General features: G+C 62.1%; 3 protein-coding genes across 12 annotated transcripts in view; 1 reads left to right on the forward strand and 2 right to left on the reverse strand.

The window, feature by feature from the left end:
- Positions 1-85: 85 nt before the first annotated feature.
- SF3A2 (splicing factor 3a subunit 2) lies at positions 86-11,003 on the reverse strand. Of its 6 annotated transcripts, none has more exons than XM_072787973.1 (9): positions 10,867-11,003; positions 5,736-5,900; positions 4,383-4,454; positions 3,297-3,343; positions 2,760-2,869; positions 1,738-1,787; positions 1,516-1,656; positions 1,145-1,213; positions 86-1,034 (listed from the first exon to the last, which is right to left on the reverse strand). In XM_072787973.1, the coding sequence occupies exons 2-9, from the start codon at positions 5,859-5,861 to the stop codon at positions 213-215; spliced, it is 1,437 nt and encodes a 478-aa protein (XP_072644074.1). In that variant the 5' UTR covers positions 5,862-5,900; positions 10,867-11,003; the 3' UTR covers positions 86-212. The 6 variants fall into 6 exon arrangements, with proteins under 6 accessions (XP_072644074.1, XP_072644076.1, XP_072644073.1 ...); XM_072787975.1 differs by having other exon boundaries at positions 10,759-10,875; XM_072787972.1 differs by lacking the exon at positions 10,867-11,003 and adding an exon at positions 10,542-10,696.
- PLEKHJ1 (pleckstrin homology domain containing J1) lies at positions 10,765-13,668 on the forward strand. Its single transcript, XM_072787978.1, has 6 exons — positions 10,765-11,209; positions 11,306-11,373; positions 12,128-12,194; positions 12,759-12,849; positions 12,921-12,984; positions 13,063-13,668. The coding sequence occupies exons 1-6, from the start codon at positions 11,116-11,118 to the stop codon at positions 13,126-13,128; spliced, it is 450 nt and encodes a 149-aa protein (XP_072644079.1). The 5' UTR covers positions 10,765-11,115; the 3' UTR covers positions 13,129-13,668.
- A 727-nt stretch (positions 13,669-14,395) lies between these two features.
- DOT1L (DOT1 like histone lysine methyltransferase) overlaps positions 14,396-17,935 on the reverse strand; it is a 64,982-nt gene continuing 61,442 nt past the window's right edge. For all 5 annotated transcript variants that reach the window (XM_072787965.1, XM_072787964.1, XM_072787967.1 and 2 more), the window contains one exon: positions 14,396-17,199. Coding sequence is in view for 1 of the 5 variants with exons in the window: in XM_072787967.1 (XP_072644068.1) it covers positions 17,192-17,199 (8 nt within the window). In the remaining 4 variants the exon portion in view is untranslated. The remainder of the gene's footprint in view (positions 17,200-17,935) is intronic.

The following is a 17,935-nucleotide window of genomic DNA, read 5'->3' on the forward strand; positions in this document are numbered from 1 at the left end:
TGGGGGAGCACTGTGGTGTTCGCTGGCGGCGATTGCCCCCCCTCCCCCGTTGCCCCCCGCCCACCGACACAGCAGTTCACTCGGGTCACGAGGGGAGGTGTTTAATGAGCGCTGGGGACACGGTACAGCCCAGTACGAGAGCACCAGGCTTAGCTCGGAAGGAAAACACCAGAACACACGACACCCATCTTGCCTGGAGAAGGGGCTGCTTTTCAGTTGGCTGGGGGAGGGGGTGGAATGTTCCCAGGGCCTTCGGAGGGCAGTGGGGGCCTCAGCATTGGGGGCATGGGAGTTGGGGGGTGCACCCCAGGATTTGAGGGGTGAACTCCAGGAGGCTGGGGGTGGACCCCAGGAGCTGGAGGGTGGACCCCAGGAGCTGAAGGGTGGACCCCAGGAGGTGGGGGGTGGACCCCAGGAGGCTGGGGGTGGATCCCTGGGGCTGGTGGGTGGACCCCAGGAGCTGGAGGGTGGACTCCAGGGGCCTGGGGGTGGACTGCAGGAGCTGGTGGGTGCACCCCCGGGGCTTGCGGATGAACAGCAGGAGCCGGTGGGTGCACCCCCGGGGCCTGGGGATGAACCCCAGCAGATGGAGGAGGATGGACTCCCGGAGCTGTTGGGTGCACCCCTGGGGCCGGAGGGTGGACGCCAGGAGCAGGTGGGTGGACCCCAGATGTTGGTGGGTGGACCACCGGTGCCGGGGGGTGAACCCCAGGAGCTGGGGGGTGGACTCCTGGTGCTGGAGGGTGGACCCCAGATGTTGGGGGGTGGACCCCTGGTGCTGCGGGGTGGACCCCAGGAGCTGGTGGGGGCAGCTGGGGAGGGCCCGGAGGCCCTGAGGGAGCAGGCCCACTGGGTGGCATGGGTGGCAGAGGCAGGCCTCCTGGCGGTGGTGGGGGCAAAGACTCTGGCAGTGGTGGCCGAGGGGGCAAACCATTCATCAGGGGCGGTGGGGGTCTCTTCACCCCAGGAGGCCCAGCAGGGAGGCTCGGCGGGGCTGGTGGCTTCTCCATCTTGAAGTGGAACTGAAGGAAGAACTGGACAGAAACACAAAGGGCTGAGTGGGGCCCTGGAGCCCAGGGTGAAGGACAGGCCAGCAGGGCAGCCACTGAAAGCCCCAGAACTGCCCGGACCCAGACTGACTTACCTGCTTGGTTTCCCGATTCCAGTGAGTCCAGAACTTGCCTTCGGCCTTATCGATCTCCCTGCTTGGCACCTGTGCAGGGAGTGGAGGCAGAGGGGCCTCAGGATTCGGCTCTGGGTACCTGATCTGGCCCACGTCGCCAGCCGGCCACCCCGGGGGAGGGTCGTGGTCTGTCTGGGCCCAGGACGAGGTCATGGGGTCCCCGACCAGCCTGGGAACGAGGGCTTCTTACGGCTAGGGGCACCTGGGGCCTCAGGATGTCCCTCCCCAGCCTGCCAGAGCCAAGGACCCAGGTGGGGCACCCGTGAGTGGCTGGAGGGACACTCCAGCCTCGTTGCCTGCCCACGAGGATCGGGGGACCCCGCCTGCACTACCTTGAAGGCGATGGTCTCGTAGGGCTCAGCAGCCATCAGCAGGTACTGCCAGCGCCGGTCCGGAGGCTCGATCCTCTGCTCGTAGGCGGACATGAAGCGGTGGCGGGGCATGATGCCCTCGGCGATCTCAGGGTAGTCGATCTGTGGGGACACAGCAGGTGGCAACGCCGCCTTTCAAGGGACCCTCCCTCACTCAGGATGGGACTCCAGGTTTAACCTTACCTGGAAAAGGAGGCTCTGCTGGCCCATCTCCGTGTCCCTCTGCTTGGTCACTGCAACACACAAGGGTCTCGAGTCCCGACTAGCGTGTCCCCCCGAAGATAAAGGACCGTGGCTGCTGCCCACGAACGGGAGGGCAGGACACTAGAGGACACCAGCTGGCTGATAACACCAGAGCTACCTGCAGTCCACGCCCAGGGCCAGGAGGGTCCCCGCGTGAGATCACACAGGGAGGGGTGTGGGCAGGAGAGTGGGCTCTGCGGCCCTCACCTGCAGGGCTGGGACAGCACGATGTGGGTGCAGTAAGGCTAGCGATGCCCGTACCCGGCTTCTGGGAGGCGGCCCTCTTCATCAGAGGCCAGTGGCCGTGCCCACACTTCCAGGCTGCTCTCCGTCCAGCTCCCAGGCACGCCACACCCTCCTTCAGCCCTCAAGCGTCCCCCTACTTTAATCAGGACAGACACCAGGTGCCCTATTATGGCCAAAAGGCCTCTAGTGGCCTCCCCACAAGGATCCTGGCATCCGAGCCCTAGCTTATGAAGCACAGCTGCACGGCTCCGTCCTGCCTGGAACGCCCGTCACCCTCGCGGCGTCCCTACCCTTGGTTAGGATACCTGCCTGGTAGTTTTTCCTTTCCTTTTAGCTCCCAGGAACACAGTCCCCTACATGCTGTTTCTTACACGGACCCCCTGCCCCACCCCACCCCGAGGTCAAAAGAAAGGGAATCGCTGACCCCCACGGCCACACACCCTCACTAGGACTGTAAAGAATCCCCAGCTCCCGAGACACTGGAATACGGCGCAGGGGAGCCACGGCACCCTGATGGGTTGTTTGGGAATGTTCACAGGAGAGGCGGGGCCGGGGCACTAGCGGGGTGCCCGTAGCGGTGCAGGTGAGGGAGGGCCCCTGCTGCGACGGCCAACGGACAGCAGTCCTGGTGGCTCACGGACAGGGTCGGGGGTCTGTGCCAAAGGCTCGTTCGCGTGCACCACCAGCAGCAGGCCAGACCACACTCCCAGAGTTACCTTTGTAGCCCGGGCGGCCAATCTTCACAAACTTCTTCACCTCCACCTTGACCTTTTCTGGTGCCGGCTGGGCGGGGGCCTCCTTGGCCTCCTTGGCAGCTCGCCGGGCCCTGCAGGCGGGACGGACACAAGCGCTGTGGCCCCTCCACACAGGCTGCCAAGGCCACAGGCCCAGGTGCTGGGAGCTAACCAGCCTCCACATTGACCTTGGGCTTTGTCTGGGAGGCGAGCGGCGTGGGGGTGCTGGCTGGGGGTCCCAGGGTTTGCCTGAAGTGGGGATGGGACAAGGTCGGGGCACCTGTCCCTTCTCATCACGTTTCCCACCGTCCTTTACTAGGGAGTCTCCGTGAGCCCTCATCTCTTTCCCACTGTGTCACGGAAGCCTCACACCCCAGCAAGACCGGTTAGCTTAACCACTCAGCCCCGAGGCACGGCTGGGCTGGGCTGCTTCTGGCGTGGCTCGCAAGGACAGACCCAAGTGCGCCTTGTGTACCTCGGAGACCAGACACGGCCCTGGAAGGAGGCGGGGGTACTCACAAGTTGGTCTGATGCTTCTTCCCTTGGGTATGCGCAAGGTAACTGCCCTGGAGCGGGAAAAGCACACACACAGCCCAAGTGAACGGGTGGGCAGAGAGGAGCCGGCCTGTGTCCACGGGGCCCAGCGCGAAGCGGACACCGGGTCACCGCGGAATCAACAAACTCTAGCAGGTCCACATGAAGTGCAATGAGACACATGCAGAGTGGGACAGAGTAGGTCTGCGAAGGTCCGCAATCACGGGGTGTGGGACACGGCAGGTCTCGCCGCCTGTCATGGGAGGGCGCCTACTGGACCTGGCTGGACGGTGCAGACTACTTGGCAACCGCTGGCAAACCCAACGGTGCACACACCCTGTGACCCTGCGCGTCCATGCTGACCGCAGCCTAGGGGACCTCTAGAGAGCAAGGTGAACACCATGTGTTTTGGGACCACCAGGGGGACGCTGGGCCACGTTTGGGGATGTCTGTGGTCGTCAAGATGAGGGATGCTGCTCAGCACCCCCCAGAGAATGACCCGGCTCTGACGTCAGCAGTGCTGAGGGGGACAGACCCTGACACGCAAGACTGGCTGAGTCAGCACCACTTGTACACGCGCTGAAAGACCACCAGAACATTCCACAGTGTGCAGAAGACCAAACGGAATCTATTTGTCACTGAGTGGGTCAGGGCAGCCTGAGCGCTAGTTATACCATCGTGGGACAATGTACGGTCGTTCAAAGAAATGAGCTAGAGCCACACTAATGAGATCTCAAAAACTGAATCCAGAATGTCTGGGACGGGCCTGCCCCACACCTGCAAGTCTAGTTCGTGCAGGAACGGCAGTGACGACGCTCAGGGGAAGCACGCCGGAGGGGCCCCTGGCGCACCACAGCGGCAGCGGGCTCTGGGGGCGCAGGCTGAGATGGGGGGCACTCAGGTGAGCGAGCAGATCCGGGCCTGTTGCCCTCGTTGTTGCCCTGAACAACGTCCCAGAATTAGCAGGGAGAGCACGACCAGGACGCGGACGGGCACAGAGTCCCGCCTGAGCGGGACAGGCGGCACCTGGACCTGGCGGCAGGAGAGCCCAGCCCGGAACTAGGGACGCACCTCGTTGTTGTGCAGGGTCAGGCACAGCTTGCACTCGTACGAACCCAGGTGGTTCTTCATGAAGTAAGGGTCCTGGGGAGGGAAGCACACTCTGTTAGCACCCATCGCGCCCCGTGGTCCCCACCTGCTCCAGGAGGGGCGAAAGCCTTGTCTTTGTCCAAGAGGCACAGACCACCACTTGCTGGCAGAGAGGGGCAGTTGTCCCACTTTGGGGCAGGTGTTCCGAGGACAAACAACTAGGAGCAGCCTGTGGCCTGGGCCCCCGCAGGGCCTTCTGAGGCAGCACTGTGGGACCACCTGGGCCCCCGCAGATACAGGCCACCTGGCAGGGCTGGGGGCCACCAATGCTGGCCCCCGGCCCCACCTCTGTGGCAGTACTGGGTCCAGAGGGAAGCAGAGTCACGAGGGCACTGTGGGGCGTCCACCACCCGGGTCAGGACAGGGACAGGTGGCTAACCCCCCTGGGATTCCAAGCACCACCGCACAGGCCAGACACGGGAAGAACAAAAGCAAATGGGTTAAAACAAAGGCCCATAGAGACGCTTGTCTCGGCGTGCAGGGCCTCCCCGGCCAGACGGCTGACTTTCCACAAGCACTCTGACCTGAGGCACAGAGCACACCAGTTGGGGCTCAAACCCTACCTCCTCTGCCCGGGGGCCCTGTCATCTTTGGCAGTGGTGGTCCTCCCTTCTTTCCTCATGAGGATGGTAACACAACTGACCTCAGAGGTGACGCTGGGAGCTTTGGGGGTGCCTGGCACATGGTGAGGGCTCAACACATCTCACAGAGGTTCAAAGTCTAAGGGAAACCATACTCTGACCCTTAGGGTCACACCCAGTGTGACACTGCCCCTAAGGGACACTGGGTGGTGTCTGGGCCTGTGGTTGTCACAACTAGGGTGCTCCTGGGCACTGAGTGGGTGGGAGCCAGGGACGCTGCCCAGCTGCCAGAAGTGCCCAAAACAATCTGGCAAACAACCTGGCCCTAAATGTCCGCAGTGCTGGTGGGGAGACCCTGGTCCACCAAGAGCTCTGTACACCTAAGTAAAACACCGCCCTTGGACATTTACAGCTAGATCATCAAGTCACGCGACGCTATCATGACCCTCACCACTGACAGTTCTCCACATCTCTGGTAAATCAAACAAAACCAAAAACTTCAAGCAATAAAAAGACCCTTTGAACAGCAGGTGGGCTCTGGGGTGGACAGGAGGAGCTGCTCTAGGTCAAGGGCTCTCAATTACGGACCAGGACTCCAAAGCTGAGAGCAGGGCCAAGGGCACCAGGTGCAGGGAGAGGGGTAACGTGGGTGGGGAGGCCGCCTGCCCACCCGCCTGCCCCTGGTTTCACCAACCTTGTTGATGTCGATGGTCTCCAGGGCCAGCTGCCGGAGGCGCTCCCTGCGGTCTCGATTGCTCTCCGAGGAGGAGGCCACGCCTCCACTCCCGGTCTTACCCCCAGGGCGATGCTGGAAGTCCATGGTGAGGGCCTTGGGGCTTTACCAGACTGGCAGAGAGACCTGCAGGGCCAAAGGGGAGGCTGTGAGAGCGCAGGACTCGGCAGCTGCTGCTGGGGCAAGTGAAGACCCCCTTCCCAGCCTCCTCTTCCCTGCAGTAGTCTGAGGGCCCGGGTGAGCCGAGCACACACTAACTGGAGTAAGAGCGAACAAGGACAGGTGGGGTGTCTATGAATGACGGCGCCGGGGGACTGAAAAGGAAGCCACTGCAGTCCAAGGAGTATAAAAGCTTGAGACCCAAAATGGCAACAGGGAAGAGGTGGCCAAGTTCTCTAGCAAGTCTCACCGCCTTCAGGAAGCCTTCGTGGACTGCCCAAGTGTTCGGTGTCCTCGCCTCTGAATTATTTCCACTTGTCTATGTTTACTTTCCCCAAACTAAATTCTACTTCTGTGGCTCGGCTGTAAATCTGCTGAAGGCAAGGAAGATGCTACCTACCTACTTCTTCTGCCCAATGCACAAGAAATCCAAGACCTACTTGTGCCCAAGCAGGACTCTCCTGAGTCCTAAATAGCCTGGTTCCACTCCCTGCCACCACGCTTCCCAAGTTCTTTCAGGCTCGGCTCAGATCCAACCTCCAGGCACCTCCCTCTGCCCTCCAAACACGTTCTCTCTTGACTTGGGTAAGATCAGCCCCAGGCCCCTGGCGTAAACCCACGGTGTCTTGTCCCTGCAGAGCTGAGTTCATGGAATGGGGCTCAGGAGTGAATATGACCCCACAAAGATGTCTCCATTCTAATCTCTGAAACCTGAGGATTTGGAACCATAAATAGCAAAAAGGACCTTGCAGGGGCGGGCAAGTCCAGGTCCCTGAGGTGGGGGTGACCCCGGGATCCTCCTGAGAGGGAGGCAGAGGATGGAAGCCCTACAGACGGGCAGACCCCACGCTGCTGGTGGTGAGGACAGAGGAAAGGCCGTGGGCCAGGGAGGTGGCACCTCTGGAAGTGGGAAAAGGCAGGAGCAGGTCTCCCTGCCTTTACACTTTAAGAAAATCTTACACTTTAAGAAAAACAACTTCAGGATTTATTTACTTATTTTAAACGAACAGAAGAGAATAGAGAAGCAAAGGGGTGGTAGGGCGTAAAGAATCTCAAGCAGACTCCGCACTCAGTGCAGGGCCTGAGGCAGGGCTCAATCACGCAACTCTGAGGTCACGATCTGAGCCGAAGTCCAGAATTCAACCCTTGATGACTGAGCCACCCAGGCACCCCCCCCCCACTTCAGACCTCCAGAACTGCTCAGCAATAGACCTGTCGTTTAAACCACTAACTCAGGGCAGCCTGGGTGGCTCAGCGGTCTAGCGCAGCCGCCTTCGGCCCAGGGCCTGATCCCGGGGTCCTGGGATCGAGTCCTGCATGGTGCTCCCTGCATGGAGCCTGCTTCTCCCTCTGCCTGTGTCTCTGTCTCTTTCTCTCTCTCTGTGTCTCTCGTGAATAAATAACTAAAAATCTTAAAAAAAAAAAAAAAAAAAAAAAAAAAAACACCAACTCTGTGGATTTGCTACAGGGGCCATAGGAAAGTAGCACATCGGGTATGGCCTGCAGCGTGACTCGGGTCGGCCCCTAATGCTATCGGATCCAGACCTCTCCCTCGCTTGGTTCTTCTTCCCTTAATGAGCATATGAAGACCTCACACCTGGGAACCAGCAACACGACCATCCTGAAGGCTGACAAATCAGGGGATTATACACATCACAGGGTCAGACTTTTCATTATACGAACCCACCCAGAGCTGCCCACTTTTAAGTTTTGTCAGGCAAAGCATGAAAAATAAGCACCATCAACTATGGCAATCACGCTGTGAAACATACGTTTCACTGTAAAAAAAAGGAGACTATGACACCAGGAGAGCCCTCTGTGCCACGCTCAGTGAGACCAGGGAACACTGCACCCCAACAGCCACGGGGGCCTGCAGCCACGGTCTGCCCAAAGCTCCGTGGTCCCTGCAGACAGACCTCACGGGAGGCCAGCACTGCCCCACCTGCTGGCGAAGCACCTGACTGCCCCTGAGGGAGACTCAAGGTTTCTGGGTGAAGCGATGAGAGGGATGCCTGTGAGCGTGGAGGGACCGGCCCTCTCGCCTCCACTGGCAGTGGGGATCGGGGGCCTGGGAGGTCTCTTTCCCACAGGTCCACAGGGACTTCCAGGGCTCCGTGGAGAACAACACCCAGCTTCTCAAGGCTGTTACAGGAGGGCGTTCACCTGAACAATGAAAACTGGGTGCTTTTAGGGGTGGGAGTGTGCTCTGATCAAGTCAGCAGCCGGCCAACAGGTGGATGAAGCTGCGCCTGGCGTCACTAGTCAGAGAAAGCTGCAAAGCAACAGCACAGTGGGACGGAACCTCATCCGATTGGGGCTGCTGTTCCCACAAAGAAAACAAAGGCAGTGTGTGCTCCCCAGTTTGGCTGGGACCCAGGGGCCAGGACAGAGACATGCCCTCACTTCCTGTCACCTGTTCTAGCAGTGACATCTCCAGAACACCCCACTGACCCAGCGGTGGGGAGCCAGTAAGAGCCATAAGACTGACTTGGAAAGTAATGTGTTAACAAAGCCAGGAGATCCCCCGCCCACCCCATCTGGTGAGGATTCCAGTTCCTTGTTAAGCCATCAGATAAGCCCCTCAAATGCTAGTGGCTGGCTGGGGCAAAGGCAACACGGGTGTTGCAAAAAGGGTCCACGTTTAGAGTGACGGGCTCAGGAAGACGGAACGCAAACACTGAGCTGGTCACCAAGTTAAAGGGAAGCAGTAGCCACTGGAGACCCAAGGTGCCAGTTGCTTGTAGCCCACTGCAGAGTGTTCCTGGCCTCCCCAGGGGAGGTCATCCCCTACAGGAGCCCAGGGGCCCTCACCCGACTGCCTGGGTAGGTTTTACAGTCTCAGAAGAACTGAACAAAGGGCCGCTCCACTTAGAGGGGCAGGCACAGAGGGAGAGAGTTGGAGAGCCAGGGAGTGGAGTGAGGGCCAGGCTGTAAAGAAGGAATTCCATGAACACCTGCCCTGCCCCTGCAGCTTGCCCAGAGGGTCCACCTGGAGGTCCCCAATCCAGGGACACAGTGAGAGCACGCTAGAAACGGTATTCTCAGACACTGACAGTGGGAGTCCCCTGCACCCCCAAAGAAACCTAGGCCTGTCTGGTTTCCTAGGTCTGCTGGGCAGTGAGACTCGCTAGGTTAGAGTCTGGGAACTCAAACACGGACACATCCGGTAGCCACCCCCCACCCCCCCAGGCAATGTTAGCATCCTCCTTAATTAGAGGGTGAGAGGGGGGATCCCTGGGTGGCTCAGCGGTCAGGGCGTGATCCTGGAGTCCCGGGATCGAGTCTCACGTCGGGCTCCCGGCACATGGAGCCTGCTTCTCCCTCTCCTCTGCCTTTGTCTCTGCCTCTCTCTCTCTCTCTATGTCTATCATAAATAAATAAAAATAAATTAAAAAAAAAAAAACCAAAACAAAACAGGGTGAGAGTTACTACACCTCAAATGCAGAGCACGGCACCAAAGGTTAGCAAGGGCAGTTAAAACCCAAACCCAAGACCTTTGTTTTTTTTTTTTTTTTTTTTTTTTTTTTTTTTTTTTTTTAATTTTTTTTTTTTTATTTATTTATGATAGTCACAGAGAGAGAGAGAGAGAGAGAGAGGCAGAGACATAGGCAGAGGGAGAAGCAGGCTCCATGCACCGGGAGCCTGATGTGGGATTCGATCCCGGGTCTCCAGGATCACGCCCTGGGCCAAAGGCAGGCGCCAAACCGCTGCGCCACCCAGGGATCCCCCAAGACCTTTGGAAACAGCTGAACTTAAGAGCTTGCGGGTACAAGTCAAACCAACCTTTTACAAAGAAACGCAAAACAGGGGGGAAAGTAAGAGAACAGGACTTAGATGAAATTTCAGAGCGAGAACAGCAAGAAGCATGGAAGGCATCCTCAAAGAAATCTGAAAGCATTCCCAAAGAAAGGGAAACAGCCCGGGCCCGGGGCTTGAGAGAATCTCATTGTTCGGACGGAAAAAAGGACAGAGACCCCCGTGGACAGAGACCATCGGGAGGCGCGGGTGGCTCAGGTCGCGACCCCAGGGTCCCTCTCCTCCCCCTGCTTGTACTCTACCTCCCCCTCTCTAATAAACAAATACAAATCTTTTTTTTTTTTTTTTAAAGATTGTATTTATTCATGAGAGACACACAGAGAGAGGCAGACACAGGCAGAGGAGCAGCAGGCCCCCTGCGCGGAGCCCGATGGGGGATTCGATCCCGGGACCCCGGGGTCACGCCCTGGGCCGCCTGGGGGCCCCAAGAGGGATGCTCAGTCTAGAGTTTGTTACCCTAAATTCTCAGCACGCACGTTCGCGGACAACCGAAGTCAACGTCAGCCCCGGGACGCCAGGGCGCGGGCCCGTCGCGGGCGCCCCCTCGGCCTCCCCCACCCCCCGACCCGCCGCCAGGGACCCCACGGCGCCGCCGGGCCCCGACCCGACCCGCACACTTCCGAGGAGGCGGGACTCGTCGGGCCCGACCCCGCGCGCGGCCAGGGAGCTGGGGCCCGGCGGCGCCGCGAACCCGAGAGCCCCCCGCCCCCCGCCGCTCCCGTCCGGGGAAGCCAGGGCCCCGGGACCGCCGCGCTCGGCCCGCCCGGATCCTCACCCCGCGCGACTCCTCACCCCGCGCCCGCCGCTGCCACGAAGACGTTATGCGCAGGCGCGTCGCGGGCTACAGAAGCGCTTCCGGGGGCAAACGGTGGGGTCTGGGGAGAGGGGTGAGGGCTTCCCGTGTGCGCATGCGTGCTTCGCCAGGCGAGGCGGACCTGAAGCTCGAGAGGGCGAGGAAAGGGGGCGGGGCTGGGAATAAGGGCCGGAACTCGGGAGTGCGCGTGCGCACCAGGCTCTCCACGCCTAGCGGGCGCCGGGCCGGTTTCCGCGGGAGGGCGGGCGTGGGCTCGTCGGTAGAGGGCGCCACGGTCGTGAGGCTGCCTTCCTGGGTTCCCACCTCGGATCCAGCTGACTGCGTGGTTATTTATAACGGCCGTCCGTGTCGGCCGGTATCGCGTGCTCCCCCACGCGGGCCTGGCTTAGCGCCGCGCGCCGGCCGACACCACAATGCGTGTCTCGGGGCCGCGCAAGCGCAGTGGCCGCGACGGCGCTTCCGGGACGGCACTGTAGGACTTTTTTGGCGCGAGAGGGGACGGCGGCCGGGAGGGCGCGGCCCGCGCTCCGCGTTTTGGGTCCTGGCAGCGCCATGCGCTACAACGAGAAGGAGCTGCAGGCGCTGTCCCGGCAGCCGGCCGAACTGGCGGCCGAGCTGGGCATGCGAGGCCCCAAGAAAGGCAGTGGTGAGCGGGCCGGAGCGCCGGGCGGGCGGGCGGGCGGGCTGGCCGGGCGGGGGTGGGCGGCGGCCGAGCCCGCGTGAGCCCGCCCTGTGCCCGCAGTGCTGAAGCGGCGGCTGGTGAAGCTGGTGGTCAACTTCCTCTTCTACTTCCGGACGGACGAGGCCGAGGTAGGCCGACGGGCGGGGGTCGGGGCCGGGAAGAGAGCGGGGGCCCGGGGGGCGGGGAGGGCGGGGCCGGGGGCGGGGCCGGGACAGGAGTCGGGGCCGGGAAGGGAGTGGGGGCCTGGCGGGGGGAGGGGAGGGCGGGGCCGGGGGCGGGGCCCGGACAGGAGTCGGGGCCGGGAAGGGAGCGGGGGCCTGGCGGGGGGAGGGGAGGGCGGGGCCGGGGGGCGGGGCCGGGACAGGTGTCGGGGCCGGGAAGGGAGGGGGGCCTGGGGGGGAGGGGAGGGCGGGGCCGGGGGAGGGGCCGGGACAGGTGTCGGGGCCGGGAAGGGAGGGGGGCCTGGGGGGGAGGGGAGGGCGGGGCCGGGGGAGGGGCCGGGACAGGTGTCGGGGCCGGGAAGGGAGGGGGGCCTGGGGGGGGAGGGGGGGGCGGGGCCGGGACAGGTGTCGGGGCCGGGAAGGGAGGGGGGCCTGGGGGGGGAGGGGGGGAGGGGCCGGGGGCGGGGCCGGGACAGGTGTCGGGGCCGGGAAGGGAGCGGGGGCCTGGCGGGGGGAGGGGAGGGCGGGGCCGGGGGGCGGGGCCGGGAAGGGAGGGGGGAGGGGCCGGGGGCGGGGCCCGGACAGGAGTCGGGGCGGGGGGAGGGGCCGGGAGCGGGGCCCGGACAGGTGTGGGGGGGGGGCGCCGGGCGGGCTTTGGGGCCCGGCGGGGGCGGGGGCCCGGGTCCCCACGAGGCCGGTCCCCACTCGCCCCCTCCCGCAGCCCGTCGGAGCCCTGCTGCTGGAGCGCTGCAGAATCACCCAGGAAGAGCCCAGCGGCTTCTCCATCTGTGAGTGCCGCGCCCGCCCTGCCCCTTCGGCCCGGCCGCCGGTCTGCGCGGAGACAAAGTCCACCCTTCCCTCGGGGTGCCGGGGTGCAGCTCCTCTAGGACCTTGTCTCCTGTTGGGCAGTGCTGCACTGGGCTGCCGGGCCCTGCTGTGGGCGCCCTGGGGCTGGAGAAGTGACGTCATTGGGCCTGCGGGGGATCCTTGTCGGGGAGGTTGTCCCAGGCAGGTTGTCCCAGGCGAGCCTGGCTTCCGGGGTGGCCGGCAGCTGGCAGCGCCCTTGCCTCTGCAGAAGGACTCCTAGGGTGTTCGTGTCCCCCCTTCATGTTCTCGGGGACGTCCTGTGCCGCCTATTCTCCCCTGACTTATTAAGTAGCCGCACTCTGAAGGGTTCTGTATCTGGGCCACAGGCTCTAGGGTTAGGACTGGAACTACTGTGTGGGGGGCACCATTCAGTCCACTCAGCCGCTGGGAGTCGTCTTGGCCTGGAGGAAGGTGGAGGCCCGTGGGGGGGCTTCGGAGGGGGCGGCGGGCAGTGAGATGGGACAGACAGACCGCTCCCTCCGCAGGCTTCATGGAGGACCCAGAGAGGAAGTACCACTTTGAGTGCTGCAGTGAGGAGCAGTGTCAGGAGTGGATGGGGGCTCTGCGTCGAGCCAGGTGAGGTGTGGGCCTGCCCAGGGGCTGGGGAGGGGCGGGCCTGAGTGAGCACATTCCACTTTCTCCCCCAGCTACGAGTTCATGCGGAGAAGCCTCATATTCTACAGGAATGAGATCCAGAAGATGACTGGCAAGGTGCGCAGGGGGCAGGGGGCAGGGGGCCGGGCAGCGGCCTCTGGGGCCCCGGCTCATGCTGCTGGTTCATCCACACAGGACCCCCTGGAGCAGTTCGGCATATCTGAGGAGGCCAGGTTCCAGCTGGGTGGCTTGAAGGCCTGAGTTGGGTGGGGCTCGCCACCTTTTCTACTGGGACTGGAACAAGCACTCACTCCCTGTTTTCTCCAGGCCCTGGGTGTCCTGGTCAGGCCTGGATTTGCTGCAGCAGGTGCTTGGCTTAAAGACTTCAAAAGCCCACGATGGTGGCGGGGGACGGGGGCAGGTTGGACAGACAACCCAGTAAGCCCCTCTATGCTCGTGCCTCGGGGACCCCCCTAGACTGGTCTGGTACCTGTTGGTGCCACATGCTGCTACCGGGGGACAAGTGTCCACTTCTAGAAGCTGCGCCCAGCCCCTTGGGCACGTCCATCTGGGGCCTGGCGGCACCTGAGGCTGGCACAGGTCTCCTGCTCTGTGCAGGCTGAATGTACAAGGCCAGACGATGCTGTGAAGGGCGTGGGGGCCACGCCTCTTGGAGCCACTGTGAATCCTCCTCCTGCTGATGGGGCAGCCCCTGGCCAGCCGCCTCTGGGCGGACCTGGAAGCATTTGCTCTCAGGCCAGCGAGCTTGTTCTGTTCAAATAAAGGTACCTCTTTTTCACATGGGACGGTGCTGCAGTGAATGCAGGGAGGGGCTGCTGGACCCGGGTGGTTGGAGCTGGCTCCCGAGGGCAGTGAGGCCTCAGCGGGACGGCAGCCTGCCCCAGGTTGGAGGTTTCCATGCCCAGGAGGAAGGGCTGGGCTGCCCCAGTGGAGGGCGAGACCTCGAACCAGGCCAGGGAGAGGCAGGGAGGCAGGGATGTAGAGAACAGAAGGGTGATAGGATTAAACCCAAAGATGATCTGTGATCCCAGGTCTTAGACCTCCCCTCGAGTATAAGCAGGACATCAAGAAGGGTTTTGCCGACGTTAAAGTCCTAAGTTGGTTGTTAATTTAAAAAAAAAGTGTCCTGGGATCCCTGGTGGCGCAGCGGTTTGGCGCCTGCCTTTGGCCCAGGGCGCGATCCTGGAGACCCGGGATCGAATCCCACGTCGGGCTCCCGGTGTATGGAGCCTGCTTCTCCCTCCGCCTGTGTCTCTGCCTCTCTCTCTCTCTCTGTGACTATTATAAATAAATAAAAATTAAAAAAAAAAAGTGTCCTGGGTAGGCCTGACCTAATCAAGTGTAAGCACTGGGGGCCTGGGTCTCCCTGAGGTGGGTGCTTGCTGTCAGCCCCGAGGAGCTTACCACTTCTGCTGGGAGTCGCTGCCCTACCCACTTGGGGCCCCCGGCCCTCATGGCTCTCACTTGCTGCATCATAACCAGAAAGAAACGCTGCCACCAGACCAGGTTCAAGTGAAAACAAGTATTTTATTACAGCGCCTAGAGGTGGAAATGCAGAGTGCATTGGATTCTCTTAGGAAAAGAGGGTCAAGCCAGCAGCCCAGGGAGGGACAGGCCGCGCCAGCACCCCCAACTGAAACACAATCTACCAGAAACACAAAGCAAAGCCCCGACTGAGTTACAAATCAAGGTTGAGAAGCGTGGGAAACAAACCAGTGTGGCTGGACCATGGGAATGGGGGGGGGGGGGGGGTAGGAGGAGCACATGAGCCTTAGAGGAATCACAGTCCGTAGCTGCAAGAGACGGCGAGCTGCCGGGAGGGCCGTTTTCACTGTTAGGTTTTCCTGAGCAGAGCCACCCTGTGGCCTAGCTGACTTCCCTGAAGTTGCCCGCTGTCAGAGGCGGCACCGGGCTCCGTGCACCAGCACGCTGCCTCCCCTCCCGCAGGAGGCCGAGGGGCTAGCCTCGGCGCCAGGGGCAGCTCGGCCACCATGGGGTGACCCCAAACACGCAGTGGCCTGTATGTGAGCGCTCGTGTGTGCATGTGAGCGTCTCGGGAGACCCCGTATGGCACGTCAGCAGGAAGTCCCACGTGAGTGACCGTGCGGGCACTCCCTGAAGTGATGCAGTGTGGTGGACACCAGGAACTCGTGCTGTGACCTCTCCTCTGTCCACCCTGTAGCTTTCTGGGGAGCCCTGTGTGCCTGACCCAGGTGGGTGTGTGTGTTGGGGGGGGGACCCTCTCAGAGATGCCAAGTAAGCACTGCTCTGTCCTGGGGCCAGGGTTCGGGGTTCACAGGTGAGGCTCAGCACCTTCACACGCCGGGAGCACCAACCCAGAGGGAGGGAGCCAGGGCAGCCAGTTACAGAAGGACGGGCCAATTTCAAGAACCCATCACAAGCACCATCTTCTGCCTCAACTATTGCTCTGGGCCAGGAACGTGACCCCCAGGGCAAGCAGGAAAGCAGGGCTCGGGCAGGCCCCTGCTCGTAGAAAGCAGGGGTCCAGATGACTTCCAGAATGCAGTCAATGGCCAGACCCACCTTGCACGCATTGGTCTGCCTTTAGGAGGCGGCTGCAGGCAGAAGAGTGTTTTGTGGTGGCCCTCTGTGGCCTGCGCGCCCCAAGCCTGCTGCCTGCCCACCAGAAGGGCCAGCCCCGGACTTGCCCCTGGGGGTCAGGAGGAAGCAGGCCCGGACCGGACCTCAAGGCCTCAACTTGAGCATCGGGCTAAGCCCACCTCTGGAAAGAGGCAAGTTCCCTGCATTCCTTGGTGGGTGCAAGCACCTGAGGACAGGACTCTGACCTCACCTACTCAGCCCTTCCTAGAGCACCCATCTCGGGACCCAGGTCCCCCTGCCAGGACCGTGGCTGACGCTGGCCCTTGCAGGGGACTAGGGGCTTCAGGACGCACCCTTTTGAAGACCTCGTACATACACAACACTGGTCAGCGTGGGGACACAGGACTGGTCACAGACTGCTACACCAGCGGGCTGGAGAGACCTGCTGGCAACCTCTGGAAGCATCCAGAACAGCTCTCCTGGCTTCACCCTGGTCTCCTGCCCCCAGTGCATTCACTCCCAAGCACCATCAGAGCTGCTCCGGGGTGGGGGCGGCAGGGACGGGGAGCAGCAGCATGGACTGGCCAGAGGGACTTGGGCGGGGCGCAGGGCCTGTCCTCTCTGCCCCCAGGAACTGCGGTGGCGCAGTCTGGGGCCGAGGGCCGGCCCTGGGCCCATGCCACTGTGTGCACTTGAATAAATAGAAAGGTTTTCCCCTCACTTTTCTTTCTTCTTTAGTTTACTGTGCATTATACAATCTAAAAATAAATGAAGTCAAGTCTATGAAATTTATAAATTTTCATCACATCTCTATAAAATACTGTCACTCATCAGCGTGACTCTCTTCTGTACAGACACACCAGGCACCCACAACTAACCTGCCCCACGTCACTGGCCCACGTGCCGTGAGCTTGCTACACGCTTTGGTGGGCTGCGGCAGGAGCCCGAGACGAGCAGAGACGGACAAAAAGTAAATGCACTTGTCGCACCAGCCAGCCCCGCCGCCATCGGGAGTCGGGTACCAGACCTTCCTCAAGCACCACTCAGAACGCGTCCGCGCAGGACTGGGGAGGGTCTGACCGTCCCGCGCCCGCCAGCCGTTCCTATGCCAAAGGCGCTGATCCCAGGACTGAGGGGCCAACAGTCTGATGGGAGCCGTTCACAGTGATGGGGCGGGGGCGGGTGCCCCCCTGGGGAGCGGGCCTCTTCTGAGGAATGTCACAACAGAGCGAGCCACCCTCCACCTGGAGACAGCCATGCCTTTGGTATAGGAAGAGTGGCGGGAATAAATAGGGCAGGCGCCTCACGGCCTGCTTTTGGCGTTGGTCAACCTCCAGTCAGCACCAAGGGGACGAGGCGGCGGCGAGGCCTGCGTCGAGATAGCACCGGACCGGCAGTCAGCGCGTCCGCGGGCGGGCCAGTCCTTCGGGTGGACGTCTTTTATATAGATCCTCTCATATATAATATTTACACTTCTCAATAGGTTGCCTTTACGACTTCGGTGGAGTAAAATAAGTCAGAGTTGTTTATACTTTTTAAAAAACGATAAATACTTTATCTAAAACTATGGACAGTACGAGCTGGAGCCAGGCCCCAGCGCCTCCTGCAGGTCTGTGCAGCGCGGATTCACAGTAGAGCCTCGTCCCCGTCCGTCCTCGCCGTCCTCGCCGTCCCGGGGCCGGCCACCTGCCCCGCCGGCCCAGCCTGTCCTTGCATAGGTCTCGCGGTTGAGGTAGAAATCCTAGTTACCTGCAGAGACCAGCGCGGGAGGAAAGGCAGCAGAGCATTAGCGTCTCGCTCTCCGGGGGGAGCCCAAACATTCCCCCAGGCCAGGGAACCAAAGCCTCCTACGGACAGATGGACGGCGGACAGACAGAACATGGTCGCTGCAGACCGCGCCTTTCCTGCCAGGGGCCCCCGGTGCCACGGCCCTGGTCCACTGAGAGGCAGCAGGTCCCCGTCCTCCCGTCCTCCCCAGAACCTGGCACCGAGGCCCTACCCTGGCCCCCACATGCCAGGCCCTGCTCGTGGTCCAGCCCAGGGAGAGCGCCCGTGACGGCTGCGGGCCCGGGGGACAGAAGGCAGTGGTCCCCTGCGGGCCAGGACCCGGAGCCTGCCGCCCAGGTGCTTGCCCACGCACACCTCTGACCTCTTCAGCCGCTCCGGCCGCACAACGCCTTCTCTGATGGCGTGAGGCCACCGCGCACGAAAGCTGCCCTACCTCCTGGGCTTTTCCAACAGGATGTGGCCCAGCCCATCCCCGGACCTCAGGTAAGGCCGTCTGCTGCCCAGCACCCTGACTGAGAGGCCATCGGACCCCAGCGGCCCCACGCCTGTTTCCACTTAACCACGCGGCAGATGGTCACGGACGGCCCGCCCCAGCGCCGTTAGCACCTGGCCTCCCCGCTCGAGTCCCGGGCCCAGCAGGCCCCTCGCCCCCGGGCCACCAAGCAGCACCAGCAGAGGCCGGCCGGCTGTCCCAGGG

The sequence above is a fragment of the Canis lupus genome, chromosome 19, assembly GCF_048164855.1.
Source record: "Canis lupus baileyi chromosome 19, mCanLup2.hap1, whole genome shotgun sequence".
NCBI classification, from domain to species: domain Eukaryota; kingdom Metazoa; phylum Chordata; class Mammalia; order Carnivora; family Canidae; genus Canis; species Canis lupus.

What these genes read in the sequence shown, in the direction of transcription:
- SF3A2 (XM_072787973.1), bottom strand. Translation starts at nt 5,861, where the DNA reads ATGGACTTCCAGCATCGCCCTGGGGGTAAGACCGGGAGTGGAGGCGTG. An exon ending in AGCAGAGCCTCCTTTTCCAG is followed by an intron (nt 1,657 to 1,737) that starts GTAAGGTTAAAC and finishes GTGTCCCCACAG; the next exon opens with ATCGACTACCCTGAGATCGC. An exon ending in GGAATCGGGAAACCAAGCAG is followed by an intron (nt 1,035 to 1,144) that starts GTAAGTCAGTCT and finishes GTTTCTGTCCAG; the next exon opens with TTCTTCCTTCAGTTCCACTT.
- PLEKHJ1 (XM_072787978.1), top strand. Translation starts at nt 11,116, where the DNA reads ATGCGCTACAACGAGAAGGAGCTGCAGGCGCTGTCCCGGCAGCCGGCC. An exon ending in TCCGGACGGACGAGGCCGAG is followed by an intron (nt 11,374 to 12,127) that starts GTAGGCCGACGG and finishes CCCCTCCCGCAG; the next exon opens with CCCGTCGGAGCCCTGCTGCT. An exon ending in GGGGCTCTGCGTCGAGCCAG is followed by an intron (nt 12,850 to 12,920) that starts GTGAGGTGTGGG and finishes TTTCTCCCCCAG; the next exon opens with CTACGAGTTCATGCGGAGAA.